This window comes from Arvicanthis niloticus, chromosome 1 (genome assembly GCF_011762505.2).
Source record: "Arvicanthis niloticus isolate mArvNil1 chromosome 1, mArvNil1.pat.X, whole genome shotgun sequence".
Lineage (NCBI taxonomy): Eukaryota > Metazoa > Chordata > Mammalia > Rodentia > Muridae > Arvicanthis > Arvicanthis niloticus.
In genome coordinates, this window is record NC_047658.1 from 69934249 (window position 1) to 69957966 (window position 23718).

Here is a 23718-nt window from a genome sequence, read left to right on the forward strand (position 1 = left end):
CTCTAAAATTTCTCTAAGCCTGTGTGCTTCCAAGCACATAAGAGCCACGTGTGAGATGCACATGGGATTTCCATCCTCCTCTTCCCAAGGCTGGGGAGACGGCTCCGTGGTTAAGAGCATTCATTGCTCTTGCAGAGGACTTGTGTTCAGTTCCCAGAACCCATATGGTGGTTCACAATCATTTGTAACTCCAGTTCTAGGGGATCCAACTCCTTCTTCTGACCTCCAAAGGTACCAGGCAGCACCTGGTGCACAGACATGCACACAGGCAAAACACAAAATAGAAATGAATTTTAAAAAGGATCCTCCCACAATCCTCTACAGCTTCCTACGTCTATAACATCTGGAGCTTGGACTCAGATTTTTATATTTCCATAGTTTCTGTTTTTAGTGATTTTTATCTTTTTAGCTACTTTTCCAAATTCTTTTCTTCTTTTCTTTCTCTTGCCTTTTGGCTTTTTGAGACATGGTCTCTCTATGTAACCCAGGCTGGACTTGAACTTACAGAGATCCACCTACCTCTGCCTCTCAGGTGCTAAGATTAAAATTATGCAACATCATACCCAGCTCTTTTGCAGGTTTCTTTTCTTTTACATTTATTTATTTATTTTGTATGTATGTGGACATTCACACACTGAGACACATGAGTAGAGGTTCAAGGACAGCTTTTGGAAGTCAGTTCTCTCCTCTAGCACGTGGTTCTGAGAATCAAACTTGGATCATCAGGCTTGGCACAAGGCAACTTTAGTACATCTCACTGGCCCCTCTCCAGATTCTTAATAATCCATACGAAAGATAACTCTCCTAGATGTACCATAAAATTACTAAAATTAAAATTACATACTATTCACATACAGAAAATATTACAATCTCTCTGGAAACTATAGTATATGCGTGTATGTTTGTATATATGTGTGTATATGCCTAGAGATAGGTTTAGCTGCCATAATCATGAACACAAAATGCTGACTTGAAAACACCTGTATGTGTGAGAATGCAATATTCAGAAAATACAACAAAGTTATGTAAATTACAGTAATATTGAAAAAACAAAGTATGCAATGTAACATAAGCCCTAGAATGATGTTCTCTTCTCACCTTATTTTACTCTTATTCACTCTTATTTTAACCCATACAATAGTAATATCAGCTCCAACGACAGAGCGCCAGACATGGTATATACAAACATGAAAGCAAAACACTCAGACATAGAATAAAACAATAAATCTTCAAAAAATCCCCATATTTAAGGAAACTTCACAAAATCCTCAAGGTTCGTGGTGAGGATTTGCACAGACACTCTCTGGACTTGAGTACCTCACTACCAAACACTACACACTGGTTAGCTGTGCCACCCTACAATGAAAACATGCATTAATTATGCATGTGTTTATAGCACTAGACAAGCAAGAAAGGGGGAAAGATGAACAGGGTGTTATATTTTTCCTTTATTAAAGTAGCTTAAACTCTGTGTATAGATCCCGGGAAAAGCATATGGCGCCCAAAACTCTGAAGCTGCATTTCCCTTGGACATGAAATATGACTACTTGTCTACACAGAGAGGAAGAGCAGAAAGCACAGGAGGCAAGTCCGATGCAATCACAGCGTCTTAATGAAAACATCAAGCTACAGGAAGTCCTGCTCTCAGGCATCTCTAAGTCTCCCTACCCAGCCCACAAAGCATCACTCCCATTTGGCTCCTTTTAGTGGAGAAGGATGCAATATAATTTCTTATCAATGAGATGCTATTATCTTTTTAATTATGGAGTGGGCTGTCCCTATAGAAGACAGACCAACACCAGGATACAGCCGGAAGACAGGAGCATTAATTTTTTTTTCTTTCTTTCTTTCTTTCTTTTTTTTTTTTTTTTGTTTTGTTTTTCGAGACAGGGTTTCTCTGTGTAGCCCTGGCTATCCTGGAACTCACTCTGTAGACCAGGCTGGCCTCGAACTCAGAAATTCACCTGCCTCTGCCTCCCAAGTGCTGGGATTAAAGGCATGCGCCACCACCGGCTGCATGCATTAATTTCTTGAAGAAAATAAGATACTAATACTCTTGGTGAGTTCTGAAAGTAACAGGCAAGGGCAGAAAGAAATATGAGAAAACTCAGCACTCAAACCAGGCCTACTGCCTAAAACACAGGGCTAAAACCAAACTTGCTTGAACTGGATGTGCTTCCTCACACCTATAATCCTGCACTTAGGAAGCAGAGGAAGAAAGATCATGAGTTTAAAGCCAACCTCAACAACAGATTGAGTTCAAGGCTAGCCTGGCTGGGAGACCCTACCTCAAAAACAAACAAACAAACAAACAAACAAGTAAAAAGAAAACAAAAACAGGGGATGCACACCCACACCCACACACACACCCTCACACCTGGGGCTAGCAAGATAACAACACAGTTGAAGGTCCTCAGAACCCACAGATGCAAGCTGCCCCCGACCTCCACAAGTACACCCACACTCAAACACAGACAAGTAAATGTAATAAAATGTTTTAAAAAATATTAACATAAGGCCATAAAACCCTTCTCCAGGGTTTCGTTCAACACGACATCTCTTATTTTAACCCATACAATACTAATATCAGCTCCAACGACAGAGACTAACTACTACTGCCACTGAGCTGTGCGTCATGTGAGCTGTCAGGGAGTTACATGAACTCAAGGGCCCTTCACCTGTTATCTCCTCTGTAGTTGTACCTCAAGATTTCTGGGAATTCTGAAGGACAATGACAATGTCTTCAATAATCAAGATTTTCTGGAATGTCTTTATATCTAACAGACAGGCTCTCATATTTCATTAGGAAAAGGTGTTTCAAAGTCACAATATTCCTGTCCCTAAAAATCAATATAGTTTTATGACAGGGCATCTTTTTAAAAGACAATTAAAATATCTCTTCAGGGGCTGGAGAGATGACTTAGTGATTAAGAGCACTAGCTGTTCTTCCAGAGGAACATGGATTCAATTCCCAACATGACAAGGCAGCTGACAAGTGTCTGTAAGTCCAGTCCCAGAGGATCCAGCCCCCTCTTCTAGACTCTGCAGGCACCAGGCACACTTGTGGAATACAGACATATCCAGATAAAAATAAATAAAAATTAAAAACTGTCTTTAAAAAAATATTCAAACAGGGCTCAGTGGTTAAGAGCACTGACTGCTCTTCCAGAGGTCCTCAGTTCAATTCCCAGCCACCACACAGTGGCTCACAACCATCTGTAATCCCATTCCCTTTTCTGGTGTGTCTGAAGACAGCGACAGTATACTCACATACATAAAAGAAAAAACATCTTAAAAAACAAACCTTCAAATAGCGTGTTCTTAGCCAGCAATCCCTTATCTGGCTGTCAGTAACCCTTGTTAAACAAAGTTTTGCTTTGAACAACGTGAAAAACCATATTGCTGGTTGGGTGGCCTGGATCTGGGAAGTCTCCTGGCTGGTAGTGGTGCCAGCAGGGGTTGGGGAGTGCCCACCCAGTGCTTGGGGTCTTGGCCTTTAGAAGAGCTCTAGGGCTAGTTATGTGACAGACGTCAGGAAGGGCGCTTGTTGCTGGCTCCCCAGACTCGCAAAACAGCCTTTAATTCATAAGCAGATTATGGCGGGAGACAGATGCTGCTGTGGAAGGTTAAAGAAAAGCTGCAGAAGTCAGCAAGACAGATGACTACCAAGAAGGGCAGTGTGAGTACAACCAAGAAGGGCAGTGTGAGTACAGGAATGGAGAGAAAAGTCAGAGTTGAGCTTTGGTTTATTTCCTAGGATTAGACACTTCTGCATAAGGATGGGTCTACAGTTTACTAGACCACAGAGAGATGTCAAACAGCCAAGTGGCTCTGGCAGGCAGGGAATGGAACATTCAACTATAAACACTGAACCCACCATGGCAAACTTAGCAATGAAGCTGGGGGTGGTGGCATATGCCTTAAATTCCAACACTCAGGAGGCAGATCTCTTGAGTTTGAGGTCAGCCTGCTTGAAAACTGGCCATCGAGTTCCATCACAGGCAGGGCTACACAGAGAAATGGTCTTGAAAAAACAAAAAAGTAAAAATAAAATTGTGTGTGTTCTTGAATGCACGCACATGTCACAACTCTGTGGATGTCAGAGAACAACCTTCATAAATTGGTTCATTTCTTTTACCACGTGGGCCCTGAGCACCGACCTTGGGTCATCAGAGTTGATGGCAAGTGTCTTTACACACTGAGCCATCTCCCTGGCCCATCTTTTAATTTAATGTGGCTGTGAAACAATTCAAAATCACAGGCATAGCTTGCACCAATAGCTAGTGTAAATAAATGGAAGTTCAATTTCATTTAGAAGTAAATATAAGACTGGGTATATTGGTGTGTATCTGTACAAAATAAAGCAAAAATAAATACAGGCTTAAGAGGAGCTGGGGGTGAAAGAAGGAAATTAAATCCAGTAGCACATGCCAAGTGTTTGTGTGGTTGCATCACAGAGTCCTGTAGTCTTCATAGCATGGCTGACCAACTGACCTGGAGAGCAGACTGCAAAATTCAAAGATGACAAGGAGGATACAGAACAAAGGACCTGGGCTCTGCCGTGAAGTCTGTTGTGCAGAATCCCTTGGAAGCAGAGCCAGGGGCATGACTGATGAGGCAGATGTGGGTGGTAATGGCACAGTCCATTGGAGAAGCATCTGAGTCCTTGACGAGGATGGCAATGGCTGTACCCCTGCAGCAGAGCTTAGCTGGGTGATGACAAACCCGAGAGAGCAGTTAACAGATGAGAGGCTGATGACATGATCAGGGAAGCAGACAACTGCCTGCTTTTTAACTTTCCTTTTAACTTATCTGCTATTTAAACAAACAAAACTGAGTGGTGCTGAGAGGACCAGGTGGCAGAGTGCTTACCTGAAGCCCTGCCTTGGATCCCCAGCACCATATAAACAGGCCTGGTGGTACATTACCATCAAAGGCACACCTTTGATGATTCTACAAATGATGTGGACAGCATCAGGATAGTGTAGCTATCTGAAGGAGCTCTATGACTAGGACCATGCTGTGTCATCTACAGAACATAAAGCTTGCCTTGCTCATGTTATTCACAGTAAATCCTTCTAAAGCTGTAAGTAAGCTCTAGGACGCTATCCAGACTAATCTCTTGGCAAACAGGCTGCCAGACAAAGATGGTTTCCTTGTATAGCACAACAGAATGTCTCAAAAATAAAAATTTACGTCAGGCAGTGGTGGCACACACCTTTAGTCCCAGCACTTGGGAGGCTGGGTGGATTTCTGAGTTCAAGGCCAGCCTGGTCTACAAAGTGAGTTCCAGGACAGCCAGGACTATACAGAGAAACCCTGTCTCGAAAAACCAAAAATAAATAAATAAATAAATAAATAAATAAATAAAATGCTGGGTAAAGTGTTGTATACAGTTTTGATCTCAGCACTTTGGAGGTAAAGGCAGATGGATCTTTGTGAATTCAAGGTCAGCTTGATCTAAAAAATTTCAGGCCTGGCAGGGCTACATAGAGAGACTCTGTCTCAAAAATAATAAATGAATAAATAAACAAATTCATTTCTTATTTGTTTTCTTGAAGACCCACTTAGGGCATCTGCACAGATGATATACTTATGTAATTGACCCATAGGAACAACAACAACACAACACACACACACCAACCATAGCCTATATTGGAAGTCAGATGAAATAGGGAAGAGCAAATTGCATTTAGGAGGGAATACAATGAAAGACTAACTATAAATCAAAACACAAAGCCGGGCTGTGGTGGCATATACTTTTAATCCCGGCCCTCGGTAAACAGAAGATCTCTGAGATTGAGGCCAGCCTAATATATAGAAGATTAAGTTCCAGGATAGCCAGGGCTACACACACACACACACACACACACACACACACACACACACAAACCAAAAAAACCCTGTTTCAAAGAAAAAGTTGTAGAGAAAGTTGCTACAGTAATTTTAGCTTGTTTACTGGTTATGAAATAGAATTCATGTTCTATGATAATAGGTGAAGATCACCAGATATATATATATATATATATATATATATATATATATATATATATGATAAATATATTTATATGGTAAATACATATATAATATAAATATATGTGAGTACATATGTCTGATAATCTAAATGTATTTATCATAAGTGTCTGATTATCTTCACCTATCATAGTAAAAAATTAAGTTTCAAGCTTGGGCTTGGTGGCATGCATTTGTCAGTGCAGCACTCAGAGCTAAGGCAGGAAAGCCACAAGCCTGAGGCCAGCCTGAACTACATAATAAATTCAAGGCTAGCTACTATACATAGTAGCTACTACTACATAGTGACATCCTATCCCCCAAAATACAAACAAAATAACCAAAACAAAACCAAAAATTGATACAAAACGTAATAATGGTATGTGGAATGACAGATAATCAATAAAATGAGCCCTTCTCATAGAATTTAGATTTTTTTTTTTTTAATTAAATGGTCAGGAATAATACGAATGACATTCAGAGGTAAAAGAATTGTCTGGATATGGGTAGGTGAAATAACTCACTTTTCACTCTGAAACCTAGAAAGATGGTAAGTTAATTAAAGGAATTCCAAGCCGGGCAGCAGTGGCACATGCCTTTGATCCTAAAAAAAGAAAAGGAAAAGGAATTCCATGAGAAATTCTTAAGTAAATGGATGGAACTAGAAAATATCATCCTGAGTGAGTTAACCCAATCACAAAAGAACACACATGGTATTTACTCACTGATAAGCGGATATTAGCCCAAAAGCTTGGAATAGCCAAGACTCAACTCACAGACCACATGAAGCTCATGAAGAAGGAAGACCAAGTGTGGATGCCTCAGTCCTACTTAGAAGGAGTAACAAAAATACTCAAGGGAGCAAATATGGAGACAAAGTGTGGGACAGAAACTGAAGGAGGGGCCGTGTGGAGACCATTCCACCTGGGTATCCATCCCATGTACAGTCACCAAAGGTAGACACTGATGTGGATATGAGGAAGTGCATGCTGTCAAGAGCCTGATATAGCTGTCTCCTTAGAGGTCTGCCACAGTCTGACACATTCAGAGGCAGATGCTCACAGCTAACCACTGATCTGATCAAGGGTTTCCCAATGGAGAAGTTAGAGAGAAGACTGAAGGAGCAGAAAGGGTTTGTGACCCCATGAGGAGAACAATACCAACCAACCAGAGCTCCCCAGGGTCTAAACCAGCAGCCTGGGAGCACATAGGGAGGGACCCATGACTCCATCTGTACGTGGGAGGATGGCCTTGTTGGGCATAGGTGGCAGAGGAGATCCTCGGTCCCATTAAGGCTGAACACCGAGTGTGTGTTTGGGAACTCGAGGGGGGGGGAGGTGGGGGGGAGGTGGGGGCACATCCTCATAGAAGCATGAGGGGGGATGGGATAGGAGGCTCCTGGGTGGTGGTGGGAATGGGGGTAAGGGGATAAAATCTGAAATGTAAATATAATATCCAATAAAAATAAATAAAAAATAAATTAAAAAAAAAAAAAAGAAAGAAAAGGAATTCCAGCAAGTTGTTACACACTGTCAATGAAAGTGGGGAAGAGAAGGCAGAGGGAGGAAGATCAATCCCTTGAGACCTGCAAGATTGTTCATAAGTAAAATTGCCAGCCACCAAACAACCTGAGTTCAAGACCGTCAATTCCTGCTGTCCTCTGCTCTCCACACCTGTACCTCGACCGCACACATAAAAACACAAATGTAATTTAAAAAATAAATTGAAAATGCCTCTCCCTTTCACGGCAGCAATTAGAGCTAGCAAATAGAGACGAGTTATGACATGGGTCATACCGCGCATACATGTTTCTTTGTTTTAATTGGGAATGAAAAATGAACATTTGGGTTTGAAATTCCTTTTCTGGATCCTGTGCCCTTCAGCTTACTTGGCAACCCATGCGGTAACCAACTTCAGACATGGGGGCCAGTCGTAGCTCTCGCTGATGAAAAGGTATAATGGCTACTCGCCTCCTCTGTCCCTCTCTCGAACCTGGTGTCACCTGAGGGTGTGCACACAGTCTCTCAGAGATATCAAAGGTGCCTTCCCCCATGATTCCGTCTCCATTGGTCTGCTTCTTCCGCCCTTTCCCGGAAGAGTAGGGCTGAGGGCGGGCTCTACATGGAGAATCCACCAATAAGAATCGCAGAGGGCTCTGTTCTTCCGTGTGTGCGCTCCTGCTGGGTCCGCTTCCTGCGGAGAGAAGAAGGGGCGTCCTTACTGCCTGTGGACCCCGGCGTCTGGGGCGGAACAAACATTCCTTTGCACCTGTGGGTGAGCACTGCGCATGCATCTCTACACCGGATGCAACATGGGGAGCGCGGGAGTGCTCCTGAAACTGGGAGAGGTGCTTCAAGGGACTTGGATGCCTGTATTTCTCTGCTTCCCCTTCCTTGTCATGCCTTACTAGAAGGCCTGGCCAAGCTATCAGCCATCTAGCCTGCCCTTATCTCTAAGCATGGGTCGAACTCATCTTATTCAAGGAATACCGAGGGCAACATGTATTGGACATAGACTGCAGTACTATTTACTGAGTCTACCTAGTGAATCCTAAAGCGGTTTTTAATGTGTGTGACTTGCTGACGGTCCCACCTAATAAGGCAGGTCTCCAGTCAATGTCTGTTTCAAAGCGATTTCCCCTTTTATTGTGCCTCCATACAGGTGAAGTTTATATAGAAAAGTGCTTAAATCCTCTTGTGACCTACCCCCTGTCCTCATGATAATAGTCTTAAACTCCTCACATGGGCTGCAAAGCTTTGCTGATCAATCATTCACTTTCTTCTGCCAGTTTTCATTTCCTGCTCTCCTGGTTTCTCCAGTTACTGAAGTGTTTTGTTTTGTGAGGCTGAGGATCAAGTTCAATTTACTTTTCCACGTTGGACATTTGCTCTACTACCAAATTACATTTTCAGCCAGTCACCAGGCTTGTGATTCCTCATGCCCTACAGACTCATCCTTTGCCTCAGCCACCATGTGCTTTGTGCTACAGCTATACTGAGCACCTCAGTTCCCTCCATGTGTCAAACCTGCATGTACTTGAGTTCTCTTCCAAGTGTTCAACTTTACTCTTCTGAAGGGAAGAAGAAAGGCTGTTTCTTTGTTTGGGTTTTTTTGTTTGCTTGCTTTGTTTTGAAGTAGATCAGAAATGGTTTCTCCAAAAAGATAGCATTTCATTTAACTTGCATTCCAATATGAGCTTACTTTTTCTTTTTGGTATTTTGTTTGTTTATTTTGTTTTTTTGAGACAGGGTTTCTCTGTGTAGCCCTGGCTGTCCTGGAACTCACTCTGTAGACCAGGCTGGCCTTGAACTCAGAGATCCACCTGCCTCTGCCTCCCAAGTGCTGGGATTAAAGGTGTGCGCCACCACTGCCCGATGAGCTTAGATACTTTTATCTCAACTCATCAAACCATTTTGCAGGCCTTTTCTCTGTCAGGCCTCATGCTGGGGGCATCGATGCTAAATCAGGCCTAGCATCTGACATTAAAGAACTTAGTCTCCTAAGGGAGACAGCCATATAAGCAGGTCATACAGTGCAGTGTAGATGTCACTGTTTATGAACAGGAAGAAATATATAATCATATCTGTACTTTAACCTTCTCTGTTGATATTCTAGGTTCCTCAAGATGTCAACCTCAGTACCAAGAGGCCATAACTGGACCAGACCGGTGAAGAAAGATGATGAGGAAGAAGACCCACTGGACCAGCTGATCACCCGCTCTGGCTGTGCTGCCTCCCACTTTGCAGTTCAAGAATGCATGGCCCAGCACCAGGACTGGCGCCAGTGCCAGCCGGAAGTGCAGGCTTTCAGGGATTGCATGAGTGCACAGCAGTCAAAACGACGGGAGGAGCTGCAGAGGAGGAAAGAGCAAGCCAGTGCCCAACACTGAAACCTTAAAACCATCACACACAGTGGGTCTGACGAAATCAGCATCCAGAGAGACCTGGGAAGAGGAAACCTAAGTAATAGAAGTATACTCCAGGAGGTGTAAATCTGGGGACAGTCTTTGGGACTAGGATTGACAGCCAGACACCATGAGTTTGTACAGGACAGTCACCATGAGCTGTTTTACTAATGGTCAGATCACACATATCCTCACCTTTCTTGTTCTACCAATATCTGTGTTTACAACAACACTCCCTCCACCCTACCTCTCAGAGTCTGTTTGCCAAGTACTTTATAAGTACAGACACAACTAAAGATAAACGGGTTGCCCAATCAGGCCTTCATTTTTCAATCACAAACTTAACAGCAGAAAGTGTTTCTAAGGCATTGTGTTGGTGATGTGCAATATGAAGAGTAATGTGACCTCCCTGTTGCTGAAAGACTAGTGTGAGAGGCAGAAATAAAGCAACACTCAAAGGAGCAAACTCAGTTTCTAGCAGTGACATAAGCGCCTTATCTTTCCTCACTTCTTCAGTGTATTGGGGTGGGAGGAGCTAGTAGGGAAACACTCTTTTTTTTTTTCTTTTTAAAGACAGAATCGGTGTAGCCCAATTCTGTAGACTGACCTTAGACTTACTGTATAGTCAAGGGTGACCTTAAACTCATGATCCTCCTGCATGTGCCACCACACCTGTCAGGGAAACATTTTCTTTTCATAGTCTGCACTTTGCCTAACTGACACAAAGCTTGCCTGACATTTTAGAAGTATGTTTAACATTAAAATACAGACTTTGACCTTTGGAAAATAGAGCCACTATCAACATAGAGCTTATGTTCCTACTTGTCAACGGTTAGGCAGTGCTGATAGTACCTTCTCTGGGGGTGTTGTGTTCTGCTTATAACAGCGACAGTTGCTTCCTATTGTCCCCCTTTTTATCGAGACAGGGTTTATTTGTATAGCTCTGGCTGTCCTGGTACTTAACTTTGCAGACCAGGCTGGCATTGAACTCACAGAGAATGTGCCTGCCTCTGCCTTCTGAGTGCTGGGATTAAAGGCACATGCCACCACACCTGGTCTGCTTCTCATTTTTATTCAGTGAAGCCACCAACCTATCTCTGTATGTTCTTGGAAGTCATTTGGGAATGGGAAGAGGGTTGGCAGGTGACCTACGGTTAGGCTGCTTTTTTAGAATCATTATTAACAAAAGTTTTCAGGCATCTGTATGTTAGCAGTCCAAGTCTGACGTTTGGTAGACCCTAAAATCTACTTTGAACCGTGTGTGCTGAAATTCTAGGGAAGAGGGAAAGAACACAGAGAAGGCATGAGAAGTTTAAGGAACAGTAAAGTCATATTGCAAGCTGAAGACCACGTGACTAGATAGAGCTGTGTCTCTGCTGGCCCATTCCAGCTTAGAGTTGTGAGTCAAATTGTGTGCAGCAGAAGCATCCCAAAGATGGGCATTGTGTGGTGGCCACGCCTGCAATCCCAGGACTCTGGAGACAGAGGCATGCAGATCTCGACGAGTTTGAGGTCAGCCAGGACATCAATAGCTATATAGTGATACCCTATCTTCAAGAATAAATAAGTAAATAAAAAATTCTGAATGTGAAAAGGGAGTCAGTTGAGTGGAACTTTTAAAAATGAAGTACACATTACTTATTTGTAACATAGGAAGAATTGCCATCTGGACCAAATGAAAACTACATCAAAATCAGTAAGAAAAGAAACTAGAAAGTAAATATTGGCTGGGTACGGACACCCTTATCTATGTACAATCCCAGCATTTAGGGGGCTGAGGCAGGAGGATCATCCATAAGTTTGAGGCCAGCCTGAACAATGTAGTAAGTCCAAGTCTGGCCTTAAATGAATATTAATAAAATGAGATTAATAATAATAAAAAAGAATTAATAAGCTCAAAGTCATAGAAAAGTGGAAATATATACTATATCACAAACAATCAGAAAAACAGGCTTTAAAAACAAAATGTTAGCTGATTCTGCTGGCAAGTAAAGTGACGAGTTTTGGTAGAGATAGGAACAGACATTCTTCTCTGTGAAGAGATCACTAAGTTTTTGAAGGTCAATTTGGTGAGCTCTATAAACAATTTAAATATATAAATCTGGATATAGTGACATGCCTATAAGCCCAGCACTCTGGAAGACAGAAGCAGGGGGATTGGGGCCAATCTGGGCTATATTGTGAGTTCTAGGACAGCCAGACCTACAGTGTAGGATCTGATTTCAGAAAAACAAAATTAAAATATATAAACCCATTTCACAAGAGATTTTCTACTTAATACATGTTATGAGATGCATGTGCTTCTGTGTCCTGCAACATAGTCACAGTGTAAATTCCATCGGTAAGGACCACAGTTGCTTATGTATTCAAATCTATAACAGGGATGTGTCTACATGATTTACAGTGGGGTATGTCCCAATAAACTTCAAGCATAAGTGGAAATGCATTCAAGTAGACATTGTGCCATGAGGGGTGGAGGAAGCCACCTTGAGTGAGGGAGTAGAGTGAGAGAATGAGAGAGAAGGAGGGAGGGGGATAAAACTGAAAAAAGTATAGGCACATGTGAGAACATCTCGATGAAACTATTACTCTACAATTACAGCTATTTTTACAATCCCTATGACACAATTTGAGGCTAGTCTGGTCTACATAGTGAGTTCTAGGCTAGCAAGGGCTACATAGTGAAACCCTATCTAAAATGTAGAAATGTATAAATAAATAAAAGATGTCTATTTTTATTCATTAAAGTAAAAATATCATTAAATAGCATCATCATATACAGGAACTGCCTTAATAGCTTTTATAAAAACAATAGGCTGTGGGCAAAGCCATATGATGATGACAGTGGAAAGGACATCCTTGGTAAATGCATTGCCTTCCCTGCTGCCTAAGTGGAGTGAGCCAAGTTCAGAAGACTCCAGCTCTAACAGTGAGGTGTCACCTTACATTACTATAACTAAGTATCTAAGATAATCAACTTAGGGGCTGGAGAGATGACTCAGCGGTTAAGAGCACTAGCTGCCCTTCCAGAGGTCCTGAGTTCAATTCCCAGCAACCACATGATGGCTCACAACCATCTCATAATGAAATCTGATGATTTCATAATGAAATCTGATGTCCCCTTCTGGTATGCAGGTAAACATTCAGATATATATTAAATTAAAAAAAAAAAGATAATCAACTTAGAAAGAGGAAGGGTGATGTGGTTATAAAAAGATATAGAGTGGGGGTGGGGTGAGGTATGGGGGAAGGGGATGTCTCAGTAGACCCATGCCAGGCATCTCTTCCCCCTTAGAGACCAGCCACATGATGGTATAGTATAGAATAGAGTTTATTCAGGGCATGGGGAGGGGAGTTAAGAGGGTAATAGAGGCACACACACACAGAGAGAGAGAGAGAGAGAGAGAGAGAGAGAGAGAGAGAGAGAGAGAGAGAGAGAGAGAGAGTAGAAGCTGGCCATGATCACATGGAGACATGGAGAGAGGGGGAAGGGAAGGGGGAAGGGGCGAGAGGACAGAGAGACCAAGAGTGCAAGAGAGAGCAAGAGGGCAAGAGAAAGAGGAGGGGTCAAGCAGCCCCTTTTATAATGGGCCAGGCCTATCTGGCTATTGCCAGGTGACTGTGGGGTAGAGTTTAGACAGAATGCTAACAAAGGGTGTACTTTGCTTTATAGTTGTGAAGATTCCAGTTCCTGGCTAGTTGGCTCCTTGGCTTTTGGACCTGTGGCAAGGCAGCACTTTATTACAGGAGCATGTGATAGAGGCAGCCAGTTCACCCCATGCTGGGAAAGAACAAAGAGCAAAAGGGTCCAGAATCCCACAGTCCCTTTCAAGGGACTTTGGCCCAAAGACATTCCAGAAGACTGTATCTCTTAAAGCTTCTGCCACATCCGGATAATGGCAGTCTGGGGACCCAGCCTTTAACCGTGGACCTTCAGACACCTACCTAGCCAGCACTGGGTGGAACACGAACTGTATTGGATGAACAGGACTTGTCCTACACACACCCGTTTCTTTAACTAAAATGGGGAGACTTCCTGTTTTCTAGTCCTACTTAAAAAAACTGGATGTAGGTGAGGAGGGGTGCAGTTCAGAGGCGAAGGATTTGTCAGACACCTCGGGTGCCATGGGTTCAATCTCCAGCACTGAAAAAGGGAGGGGAGGGAGGAATGAAACAGAGTAAGCACAGACACGTGACAAAACTCCTGCCATTCACTGAGTATGGATAGCTGACAAGTTTTAAGTTCTTAGCTCAGACAATGAGTATAAAGTGAGTTCAGTTGCCAGGCGGTGGTGGCGCACACCTTTAATCCCAGCACTTGGGAGGCAGAGGCAGGTGGATTTCTGAGTTCGAGGCCAGCCTGGTCTACAGAGTGAGTGCCAGGACAGACAGGGCTACACAGAGAAACCCTGTCTCGAAAAACCAAAAAAAAAAAAAAAAAAGTGAGTTCAGTTCCACCGTCTGTGCTCTACCCTGTGGCAAACTGTCACCAAACCCTAGTAATGACTGTCATGTTGTAATGCTGAGAAAGTTTGTGTGAATTTTAGAACCTGTGTTCTCTTTTGTGAACGTGTACATATTATTGCTTGGGGATAGGGCTCACTGAGCAAAATGCTTGCTACAGAAGCAGGAGGACCTGAGTTCAGATCCCCAGCTGTAAAAAAAGCTGGGAGCAGGTACATTGGTAACTCCAGCTCTGGGGGCAGAGACAGGAGGATTCCTGGAGCTCAGTGACTAGCCAGTCTAGCTGAATCAGAGAGCTGTAGGTTCAGGAGAGACCCTGTGTCAAATTTTAAGGTGGAGAGTGACTGAGGAAGACAACGGACATCAATCTTTTACCTCCACACACATGCACACATACATTCTAACAGACATACCACATATACAAAACTATGTACACACACCCTCAAAAGTCTTAAAACTATTCAGTGTAAGCCTTCTTTTCAGATTGCTGAAAGTGGATTAACACTGGTAGGGAGCCTGGAAACTGACTGACCTCATCTCTGTGTGTGCACGATTGCCCTGACTCCTGTTTACTGACTGACCTCATCTCCGTGTGTGCACGATTGCCCTGACTCCTGTTTACTGACTGACCTCATCTCCGTGTGTGCACGATTGCCCTGACTCCTGTTCTCTCAGTTAATCCTCACACCACTCTATCTCAGAGAAAAAAAAAAAGGTCAGATTGAGGATGAACTCCACACCTAGTTTTCTCTAAAGCACGGGCTGCTCTCTGTTCTGTGTTCTTATGGAAGCATCCAGTGTCCAATAAGGTGCTTAACACAGCTAATAATCACAGCAACTTTGAAAATATTACCTCTGTCAACCCTTTACAAAAAAGGAAAACAGCTGAAGAGAGTCCCTCATAGTAATCTGGATTGGTACATTTTTCTTCCTATAGTTCTGCTTTCCAAAGCTAAGGTGGATTTAAAAAGAAGTCCACATCCATCCTTAAGATCTATACCTATCTGTAGCAGCTGTGGGTCATCCTGCAGACAGGTGTGAAGCCAGACAGTAACACAGACTGTAACAGAAACTTAAAAGCTGCTTTTTTTTTTTCCCCCTAAAAAAGCATTGATTCGCTGGGCAGTGGTGGTGACGCACGCCTTTAATCCCAGCACTTGGGAGGCAGAGGCAGGTGGATTTCTGAGTTTGAGGCCAGCCTGGTCTACAGAGTGAGTTCCAGGACAGCCAGAGCTACACAGAGAAACCCTGTCTCAAAAAGCAAAACAAAACAAATAAACAAACAAACAAACAAACAAAAGCAAGCATTGATTCCTCCCTTGGACCTCAAGATAACTAGAAGCAGGACACGAAAGCCTGGCATCTCTGTCTCCATTTTGTGTCTATCTCCTGAGAGACTGCCTCAGCATGTGAACCATTCACAGATCTACCTAAGGCACCTCACCCTCAGCAAGGCTGAAGACACAGGCATATTGACTGTCCTAAACTTGCCACCAAATTCAGTCCCCTTGGGTTCTAGGAATACCAAAGCCTGACAGGACAGGGCACCCCCACACCCACATACACAGTTAAGAGGAATTTCCAAAATGGTGAGGTAAGGCTGCACCCAGGAGCAGAAGTAAATACCTCCTTCCAGACATCTTGGGAGTTACATCCACAATCCCAACACTTACACAGTTGAGGCAAGAGAACTGCCAGGAGTTTGAGGCCATCTTGAGTTACATACTTGAGTTGTAGGTTAGCCTGGGGTATAGAGTGAGTTCTGTCTTAACAAACCCAAATAAATGAGATCATATATCAGTATTAATGTGTTGCTGAGCAGGGACAGTGGTGGCGCATACCTTCGATCCCAGCACTTGGGAGGCAGAGGTAGGGGGATCTTTGAGTTTGAGGCCAGCCTGGTCTACAGAGCAATTTTAGGACAGCCAGAGCTACACAGAGAAACCCTGTCTTGAAAAACAAAATGATACCAAAAACAATATATCAACTCAAGCAACAATTGTTTAAATTTTTAAAATTTAAACATTTTTTTTTAAAAAAATGAATAGTTATTTTATATGCATGAGAGTTTTGCCTGCACATATGTGTTTGTGTATGCCTAGTGCCTACCAAGGCCAGAGAGAGCCATCAGATCCCCTGGAGCTGGCGTGATTTATGTTTGAGACACAATGTTGGTGCTACAAACTAAAGCCAGGTCCTCAGCAAAAACAATAAATGCCTTTAACTACTGAGGCTACTACTCTCTAGCCTCAAAGACCTTTTCAGACCACTTTACAGAACTAGAGCTGAGACAAAGATCAAGGAGACCACACTGTGAACAGATCTGCCTAGTTATGCCCCAATGCTTTTATTTAAACCTAAAGCCCATGTCAGTCCCCAGAGTCAAACAGGTTCCTCTTCCCACTGTACAAATCACCCCTGTCTTTTCACAGCCTGATTATCTCACTGGGATGGGTTATCAAGGCTAGCCTGCTGGAGTTGCCAGAGTTGGGGAACTTTCCCCTAAAACTCTGGTTACAGGACTTCTTAGCTGGGTGGCCCTCTTCAAGAGGCTTAGGGAAGACTCGTGTTAGCTCCTCCCTGCAAGGTCCTTGTCCAGGGACTTGGCTTTGTGCTTGGTACAAAGATGCACTGTAATGCATTTTGCTAGGTGAGTAAAGCCCTCTTCCCTGCTGCTCACCCGCAGCGAAGTAGCCCGACTGTATCCTTCAGCTGCTGACTTTAGAAACCCAAAGAGAACTGGAGTGAGTCCAAACTGAAACTGTACACATCTCCTCTGCAGAGAAAGCCAGGGCCCCCTCCTCTGCTCCAGCCAGGCCTTAAGGCTGCAGGAACCACCTTCTCCTCTTACCAACTATTATTCTAAAGAATTCATTCTTTTTAAAATCTGGGCACTATCTACAGAGGAAAGTCCCAGAAATGAGATTAAAAAGTTTGAGAATGAGTTATTACAGAGGAGAGCAGTAACCAAGTGAATCACTCCAGGTTCTGTAGGTCAGAGTGCTGTAGGCATCTGGAGAGAAAGCAGCACAAAGAAATGTAAGCACAAGTCATTGGCCACTTCTGCCTACAGCATCCAGCAGGTCTAGCTCAAATATGCCCAATGCATACTGGGACACCATTCCTTCTTTAAATCCACTAGTCCTAGAAATGGGGACCAGAGGCTCAGTATTGTTGCAGTTCCCAAATGACAAAACTACACTGTTCATTCCTTTTCTCTGTGACTAAAGTACACCATTTCAGAATCCATAGTTGGCTCGTTCCCAGGCATCCTGAGTGGAAGAGCAAGACAGCCCAACCAGAGGAAGAGGACTGCGCTTTTACCTTAGGGAGACTGCCCATCTAACTCAGGCATTCCGTTGTTAGAGGTTACTGAGCTACATAAAGATCCATTTTTAAAAATCCTAGTAATGTGCATGGGACCAGAAGCTGTGGCTTGGAGCAGGCACTGGCTAGAGAAGAAGGAAATCTAACACTGAGCTCTTGCAAGCTTTGAGTGAATCACCAGCTACCAAGTCCCCTCAAAAATGATAATCCCATCTTACAGACCAGAAAACAAGTTGAGTGAAGTTATAATAGCTTACCAAGAAAAACAACTCACAAGAGGCCTCAAAGGAGCGTAGAAGGCTGGGTATAACACGAGCTGCCTCTTCCCCTTATAAAGGTTGTTTCAAGGAGGAAGGGGCAGATGTTTTCAACCTGGAGCTAGATGTATGCTCCATTTGGTTTCATTATATGTGACCCTAAGAGAGTCCATTTCTCCTCAGTCCTCACACTGCAGAGTCCAGTGATGCTTGTGACTGTTTTATATAGCCTTGAGGATCTATCAGTCAGACTATCGCCTATCCCTCTTACCAGATAGAACAAACATTAAGAGCCATTTCCATTTCTCAGAGCAGAGTAACAGGCATCTTTTGATTTGGGGGGGGGGGGGGGGAAATACATCATGAAGTAGGTCAGTGCCACAAGTGCTCCAAAGTGACAGAATCCAGTTGCTTCCTGCTTAAGAGATAAGCCTGACTCACCCCTCAGCAGTGATGGGAAGGAAGCCTCAGACTGAGAAACGGCCGAATCTTGCTGCCACTCTGGCAGGAGATGTCCTGTGACCTTGGGCAAAGCATACTCTCTAGGCCCTCATTGCTAAGAGTCGTGGGGGCTGGCTGCTGGCTGGCTGGCTGGCTGGCTGGCTGGCTGGCTGGCTGGCTGGCTGGCTGGCTGCTGGCTGGCTGCTGGCTGGCTGCTGGCTCCTAAGTATTTCAGCTGCAGTGTGTTGTCAATCAGTGAAACCCCAAGTCTTGCTTCCACATACTGATAAGTAGGAAGTCTGGGTAACCAGACCACTTTGCTAGGTTCTGAAATGGAGTGCATGTGACACTGCCCACTGCCTATGTGCTATTGGAGCAGAGCACAGCATGTGTACATGTGTGTGTATGTGTGCATGTGTACACATGTGCATACAGTTATTTACTGTGAATCTTCACATTGATATATACCCCTAACCTTACACTCACTGGCCAGATACTGTTACTTTATTTTCTCTTATAGAAACTCAGTAAGGAGCAGTTCTACATCCAGAACATCACTCTTCACTGGAGAAACTCTGCCTGTACTCATGGCAGAGTTCCCATGGGAAATCCTGACCTGCTGAGTGTGGTATTTGAATTCAGTTGTTATTTTTTTTTCTTCCCCAAATAGAATCACTATTTTATTTTTTAAAATATTAGCCTTTATTTTACTTTGACTTGTGTGTGCACAGGCATGTGTATGCATGTATGCGTACATGTAGGCAAGTGTGTGTCACAACACACATGTGGAGGTCACGGAACGTTTTGTGAGAGTTCTCTCTTCTACTGTGGGAATTCATGTTGACAGACTTGGCAGCAAGCCCCACCCCCTATCCCCAGTGAACACTCTAATTAAGGGTACCCACAAACTAGACAGCTTACCCTTAGTGGTGTTTTTAGGTTTTTGGTTTTGTTCTGTTTTGCGGTAAGAGCCTTGGCTGGCACAGACAGCCTTTTGCAGACACATACAGGCCTGAGAGACTGGTAAGGAAATGAGAGCTGCTCTGTATCTTGCACAAGGTCTAGCTCAGTAAGAGGCTATTCTACATGAAGACCCAAATGATCAGAAGCAAGCACACCAGAGTCACCTAGATTAGAACTTCTCAGAGAAGTAACCTAGCAGCAGCATCTGAGAAGTGGTAAGATGGGAAGGTAAAACCTTCATTCCTACTACAGGACAGAGTCTAGGGATCAGTGCTCAGAAACCCTGACTCAGAGACTCTGATGAGCAGTTTGAGAAACAGTAATTTAGCCAAAGATTTGACAAAGTTTACAAAGGGTAAGACAGCCAGTGTTTATGCAACCAGCCACTTAGCTCCCGGACAGCAGCACCAGAGTGGTGGGAGGCAACAGTAACAGATGATCATGGCTCTGTTCCAGCAATATTACTGACTAACTGGAAACTGAACCAGACAAGACATGGTAGTTACACAGGATTGTAAATATACTATAGGACACTGAAATGTGCACTTAAACAATGGCTAATGTAAATACTATTACACTTTGTTTTGTATGTATATGGCATTCAGAGGTCAACAGACAATTTTAGGAGTTGGGTCTTTCTACCATTTGAGTCCCAGGAACTAAACTAAAGTTATCAGGCTTGACAGTAAACATTCATACCTACCGAACCACCTTTCCAGCCCTACACTCACTAGTTCTGTGGTATGTAAATGTTACCATAAAAGTGGTGCACACCTTTAATCCCTGCACTCAGGAGACAGATGGATCTCTGTGAGTTCAGGGCCAGCCTGGTCAACAGAGTGAGTTCTAGGACAGTCAGAGCTACACAGAAACCCTATCTCGAAAAATAAAATAAGATGAAATAAAGAATAGGCAAAGGTAGGATTTGATTCATAGTTTGCTCACCCCTGACCAAGATCAATTTTTGAACTTGCAATCTTCCTGCTTCAAGCTCCTAGGTGCTGGGCTGATACATGCCATCAAATTTAGCAAGCATCTTTTATGTATGTATGTCATGTGACCCAGGCTGGCCTGGAACTCACTATGTACCTGTGGATGACCGTTAAGTCCTAATCCTCCTCCCTCTACCTCCTAAGTGCTGAAAGTACAGGTATGTTCTATCACAACTAGTCAATGCCTTTTTCTTTATAAAGAACCCAGACACATGAACTTCATTATAGCAATAGAAAATAGACTAATACAGAGTTCACTTTTGTTGCAATCTCTATTCATTGTGAAACTCATGCTGTAGTATTACTTTAAGAGATGAATTCATATTTGGCACAATGGCATACAACCTTTAACCCCAGCATTTAAAGGGTGGAAATTGGGGGAAAGTAGGCAGGTGGATCTCTGTGAGTTTGAGGCTACCCTCATCTATATAGCAATTTTCAAGGCTACAAAGAGACTGTGTCTTAAACAAACAATCAGTTTATACCAGACTGCTTTAGAGAATGAATTCACTCTAACTAAAAAAGTATGGTAGAATGAGAACATGTTCAGACCTAGAGAAACAGAATTCTTTAAAGATATCTCACAAGATAACTGATACACACACATACACACACACACACACACACACAGTGGCAACAGCAGATGTTTATTAGGTGGAGAACACACTAGGTTTTGTTAAGGGACATGGTAACTGGCAAACCTGGCTGTCACAGATACAAGGAGGCATTCCCAGTGTGAGCATTCATGCTCCTCCTTAACTCTGATCTTGCAGGAGGAACTTCTCTGAGACCAACAACTACACGAAGGGCTTGCAGTATTTAGTTCAACTTGGCCAACAACTCTTCCAATTCAGGCCGAGCTTTGAACCTTCCCTTGAAGTCTTCTTCAGTGTGCTGGGACAAGGAAAAAAAAGGCAGTCACCACGGAGCTTTTGTTACCCATACACATGCACATTCAAAAGGACCCACAGGCAGCTCCGCAGTGGGTCACAGTCAGCCCTCGTAGCATGTAGCATTATATGGACTTGAACTGGGTACCAAGAATAAAGCCTGAAGCACACTTCCTCTTAGTGTGCTGAGACAAGACAGACACCTAAACAACTACTGTCAGGATGTCAGACATATCACAACAGACTTTTTTCTGGTTATTTTTGGTTTTTAATCATGGTGGAGGCCAGAGCCTTCCACATATGAAGTAATCACTACCACTGAGCCATAAGGTCTAGGAATTTGGTTTTTTTTTTTTTAATTACATCTATTTTTGTTGGGCATGCATACACATGTACTGACATGGGAAGTCAGAGGGCAACATTTGAGAGTCAGTTCTCTCCTTCCACCATGTGGTCCTGGGAACTAACCTTAAGCCATCAGGTTTGTAAACAATCTCAGTCTTATTGCTTCTGCCTGCTGAGAGCTGGGATTACATGTAGTATTTTTGGTATGAGTAGCACTTTTTTACCCTACCCACAGAGCTCTGTGATATTGAATAACTACCAGACAAGCAGGGACAGAACAAAGGGAGCTGGATGAGGCGATGACACCAGGTTAACATGACCTAATGGGAACTCTACCATAAGAAGGGTTGTCATGGCAACTAGGCTTGCCTGACACCCAGTATTTAGTCTAATGTTAATTTCTGTAGATTTGCCATTCTTCACCAGATACATTCAATGGAGGTACAATCACACTTTGGCAGTCTACAAAATGTCTCTCTAAGGTAAGGCAGCACCTGAGGAACTCATGCTCTGATGTACTGTACCATTTATAATCTTAAACCATGTTTCTGCTTTACAGCTACCTCAAGGGAAGAGAATCTGGAGGTCATGGCTCATGTCACAATTCTGTGATGGAGGCCTGCTCTTGCGGTACACACAGCATCATCCCTGACACCTCAGAGGCCTCAGAGTAAATGGTCACCCCACCACCAGGTTGCACACCTCTCGATAGCAGCTAGGCTGAAATACGAATTTCTCTGTTGTTTCAAAACTTAAGCATTACAAACTTCTTTATCCTAATTTTGAACATAAGTAGGCCACCAGGGGGCCTCTTCCCACACTAGTACCTACCTCCCTCACTGACAATCTGACTCCTTCTGGAAGATTGCTTTGGAGTATTTCCAAGAAAATCTCTGCAAATGTAGCACTCAGACCGCTGATCTGCAAATAAAGAGAGATGTCTAAGAGAGTCTGCTGAAGGCCAGGTAACTGGCAAGCAGGGCCTGGGCTCCCTTGCAACTCCAGTGGAGGAGCGGCTGACACTCAGAGCTGACTTCTGAACTCAATCCCTGCAGGGTTTCTCTGGCTGTGAAGGTGTGTGTTTGCTGCAACAGTCATGGCCAGTGTTCCTGTAGGCAGTGGATGTCACAACCAGACGAATGCTGATTTTTTTTTATGTAATTCAGGGGTGCTGTTGTGTTAGTGTAACTTTTATTCACCTGATGTAATTGTCTTCCAGTTTATTGCCTCAGTCTGCTACCCTAGGCCTCATCCTGGAAGCTTCTAGCCTCTGTTATGCTCTAATCTTCTGGTTCCTTCTCATGCTCTGGCTCGTCCTGCCTTCACCTCTGTCTAGCTTGTTCTCTCTCTGCAATCTGTCTCTGTACCCCTGTCCTGGTAAAACTTTTCCCCTCTCTCTGCACTGCTCTATAAGTAGCCTCCCTTTCCTCTCTTTCCTCCTGAGAGTTGGGCAGATCCTATTCTGTCAAATATTTCTCTGATTTGTCACTTTATCTGCCACTCAATTAGACATCACTTTCAAACATGGTGCTTCCTTCTACAAACTTTACCTTCATTGTTTGGGATTAAAGGTGTATACTCAGGGCATGTCTGTATTCCAGCCAGAGGAATTAAAGGTGTGTGCTAAGGGTTGAGCCATACCACAACTAGAAACACTTTTTTCTCTGTAAATAACACAATCTCAGTGTTCACAGTGTGATCAAGTATCCTGCAACTCTGGTGTTAGTCTTGTCTTGAGAATCCAGAGGTGAGTCAAATGTGTGGTAGAAGGCACGCAGGGCACTTTGAGGACCCACAAGAGAAATAACCACTTAACTCAGTCAAGGAAGGTCAAAGAAGCTTTGAGCATGGGTAATGCCTGGGTGAAGTCTTGAAGAAAAATGGGGTTAAACTGGGAAAATCAGACAAAAGCACTGTCAGTTTTCAGGGCTGAGGGAGCAGTAGTCAGTAAAATGTGGATGACATAACTGCATTAGAAAATCCAAATTCTGCAGCTGGAGTGAAAGGAGCACTGAAGAGCAGCAGGAAAGGACGCACAGTGACATGAGGGCTACACAGGTCAGAGCTACTACATGGGTGGGATACATTATAAGCAAATTATTAGTTAAAAACTTAAAATTTCA

At 43.4% G+C, this 23718-nt stretch overlaps 2 protein-coding genes and 1 long non-coding RNA gene across 7 annotated transcripts in view; 1 reads left to right on the forward strand and 2 right to left on the reverse strand.

The window, feature by feature from the left end:
• Positions 1-679: 679 nt before the first annotated feature.
• Positions 680-8178, reverse strand: LOC143443186 (uncharacterized). 2 transcript variants are annotated; one of them, XR_013111949.1, is made up of 3 exons: positions 7983-8178; positions 6537-6616; positions 680-4709 (listed from the first exon to the last, which is right to left on the reverse strand). It is a non-coding gene; the product is annotated as an uncharacterized LOC143443186 (long non-coding RNA). The 2 variants fall into 2 exon arrangements; XR_013111951.1 differs by having other exon boundaries at positions 7901-8178.
• On the forward strand, positions 8164-10386 carry Coa4 (cytochrome c oxidase assembly factor 4 homolog). Of its 3 annotated transcripts, none has more exons than XM_034509725.2 (2): positions 8164-8286; positions 9628-10386. In XM_034509725.2, exon 2 carries the CDS (start codon positions 9638-9640, stop codon positions 9899-9901), a length of 264 nt encoding a protein of 87 aa, XP_034365616.1. In that variant the 5' UTR covers positions 8164-8286; positions 9628-9637; the 3' UTR covers positions 9902-10386. The 3 variants fall into 3 exon arrangements, with proteins under 3 accessions (XP_034365616.1, XP_034365625.1, XP_034365632.1); XM_034509734.2 differs by having other exon boundaries at positions 8169-8282; XM_034509741.2 differs by having other exon boundaries at positions 8218-8359.
• Positions 10387-20986: 10600 nt separating this feature from the next.
• Positions 20987-23718, reverse strand: part of Mrpl48 (mitochondrial ribosomal protein L48) — a 49391-nt gene continuing 46659 nt past the window's right edge. For both annotated transcript variants that reach the window (XM_076938816.1, XM_034495514.2), the window contains exons 7-8: positions 22427-22516; positions 20987-21254 (exon numbers count right to left, since the gene is read on the reverse strand). In XM_076938816.1, the coding sequence (XP_076794931.1) occupies positions 21180-21254; positions 22427-22516 (165 nt within the window). In that variant the 3' untranslated portion in view covers positions 20987-21179. The remainder of the gene's footprint in view (positions 21255-22426; positions 22517-23718) is intronic.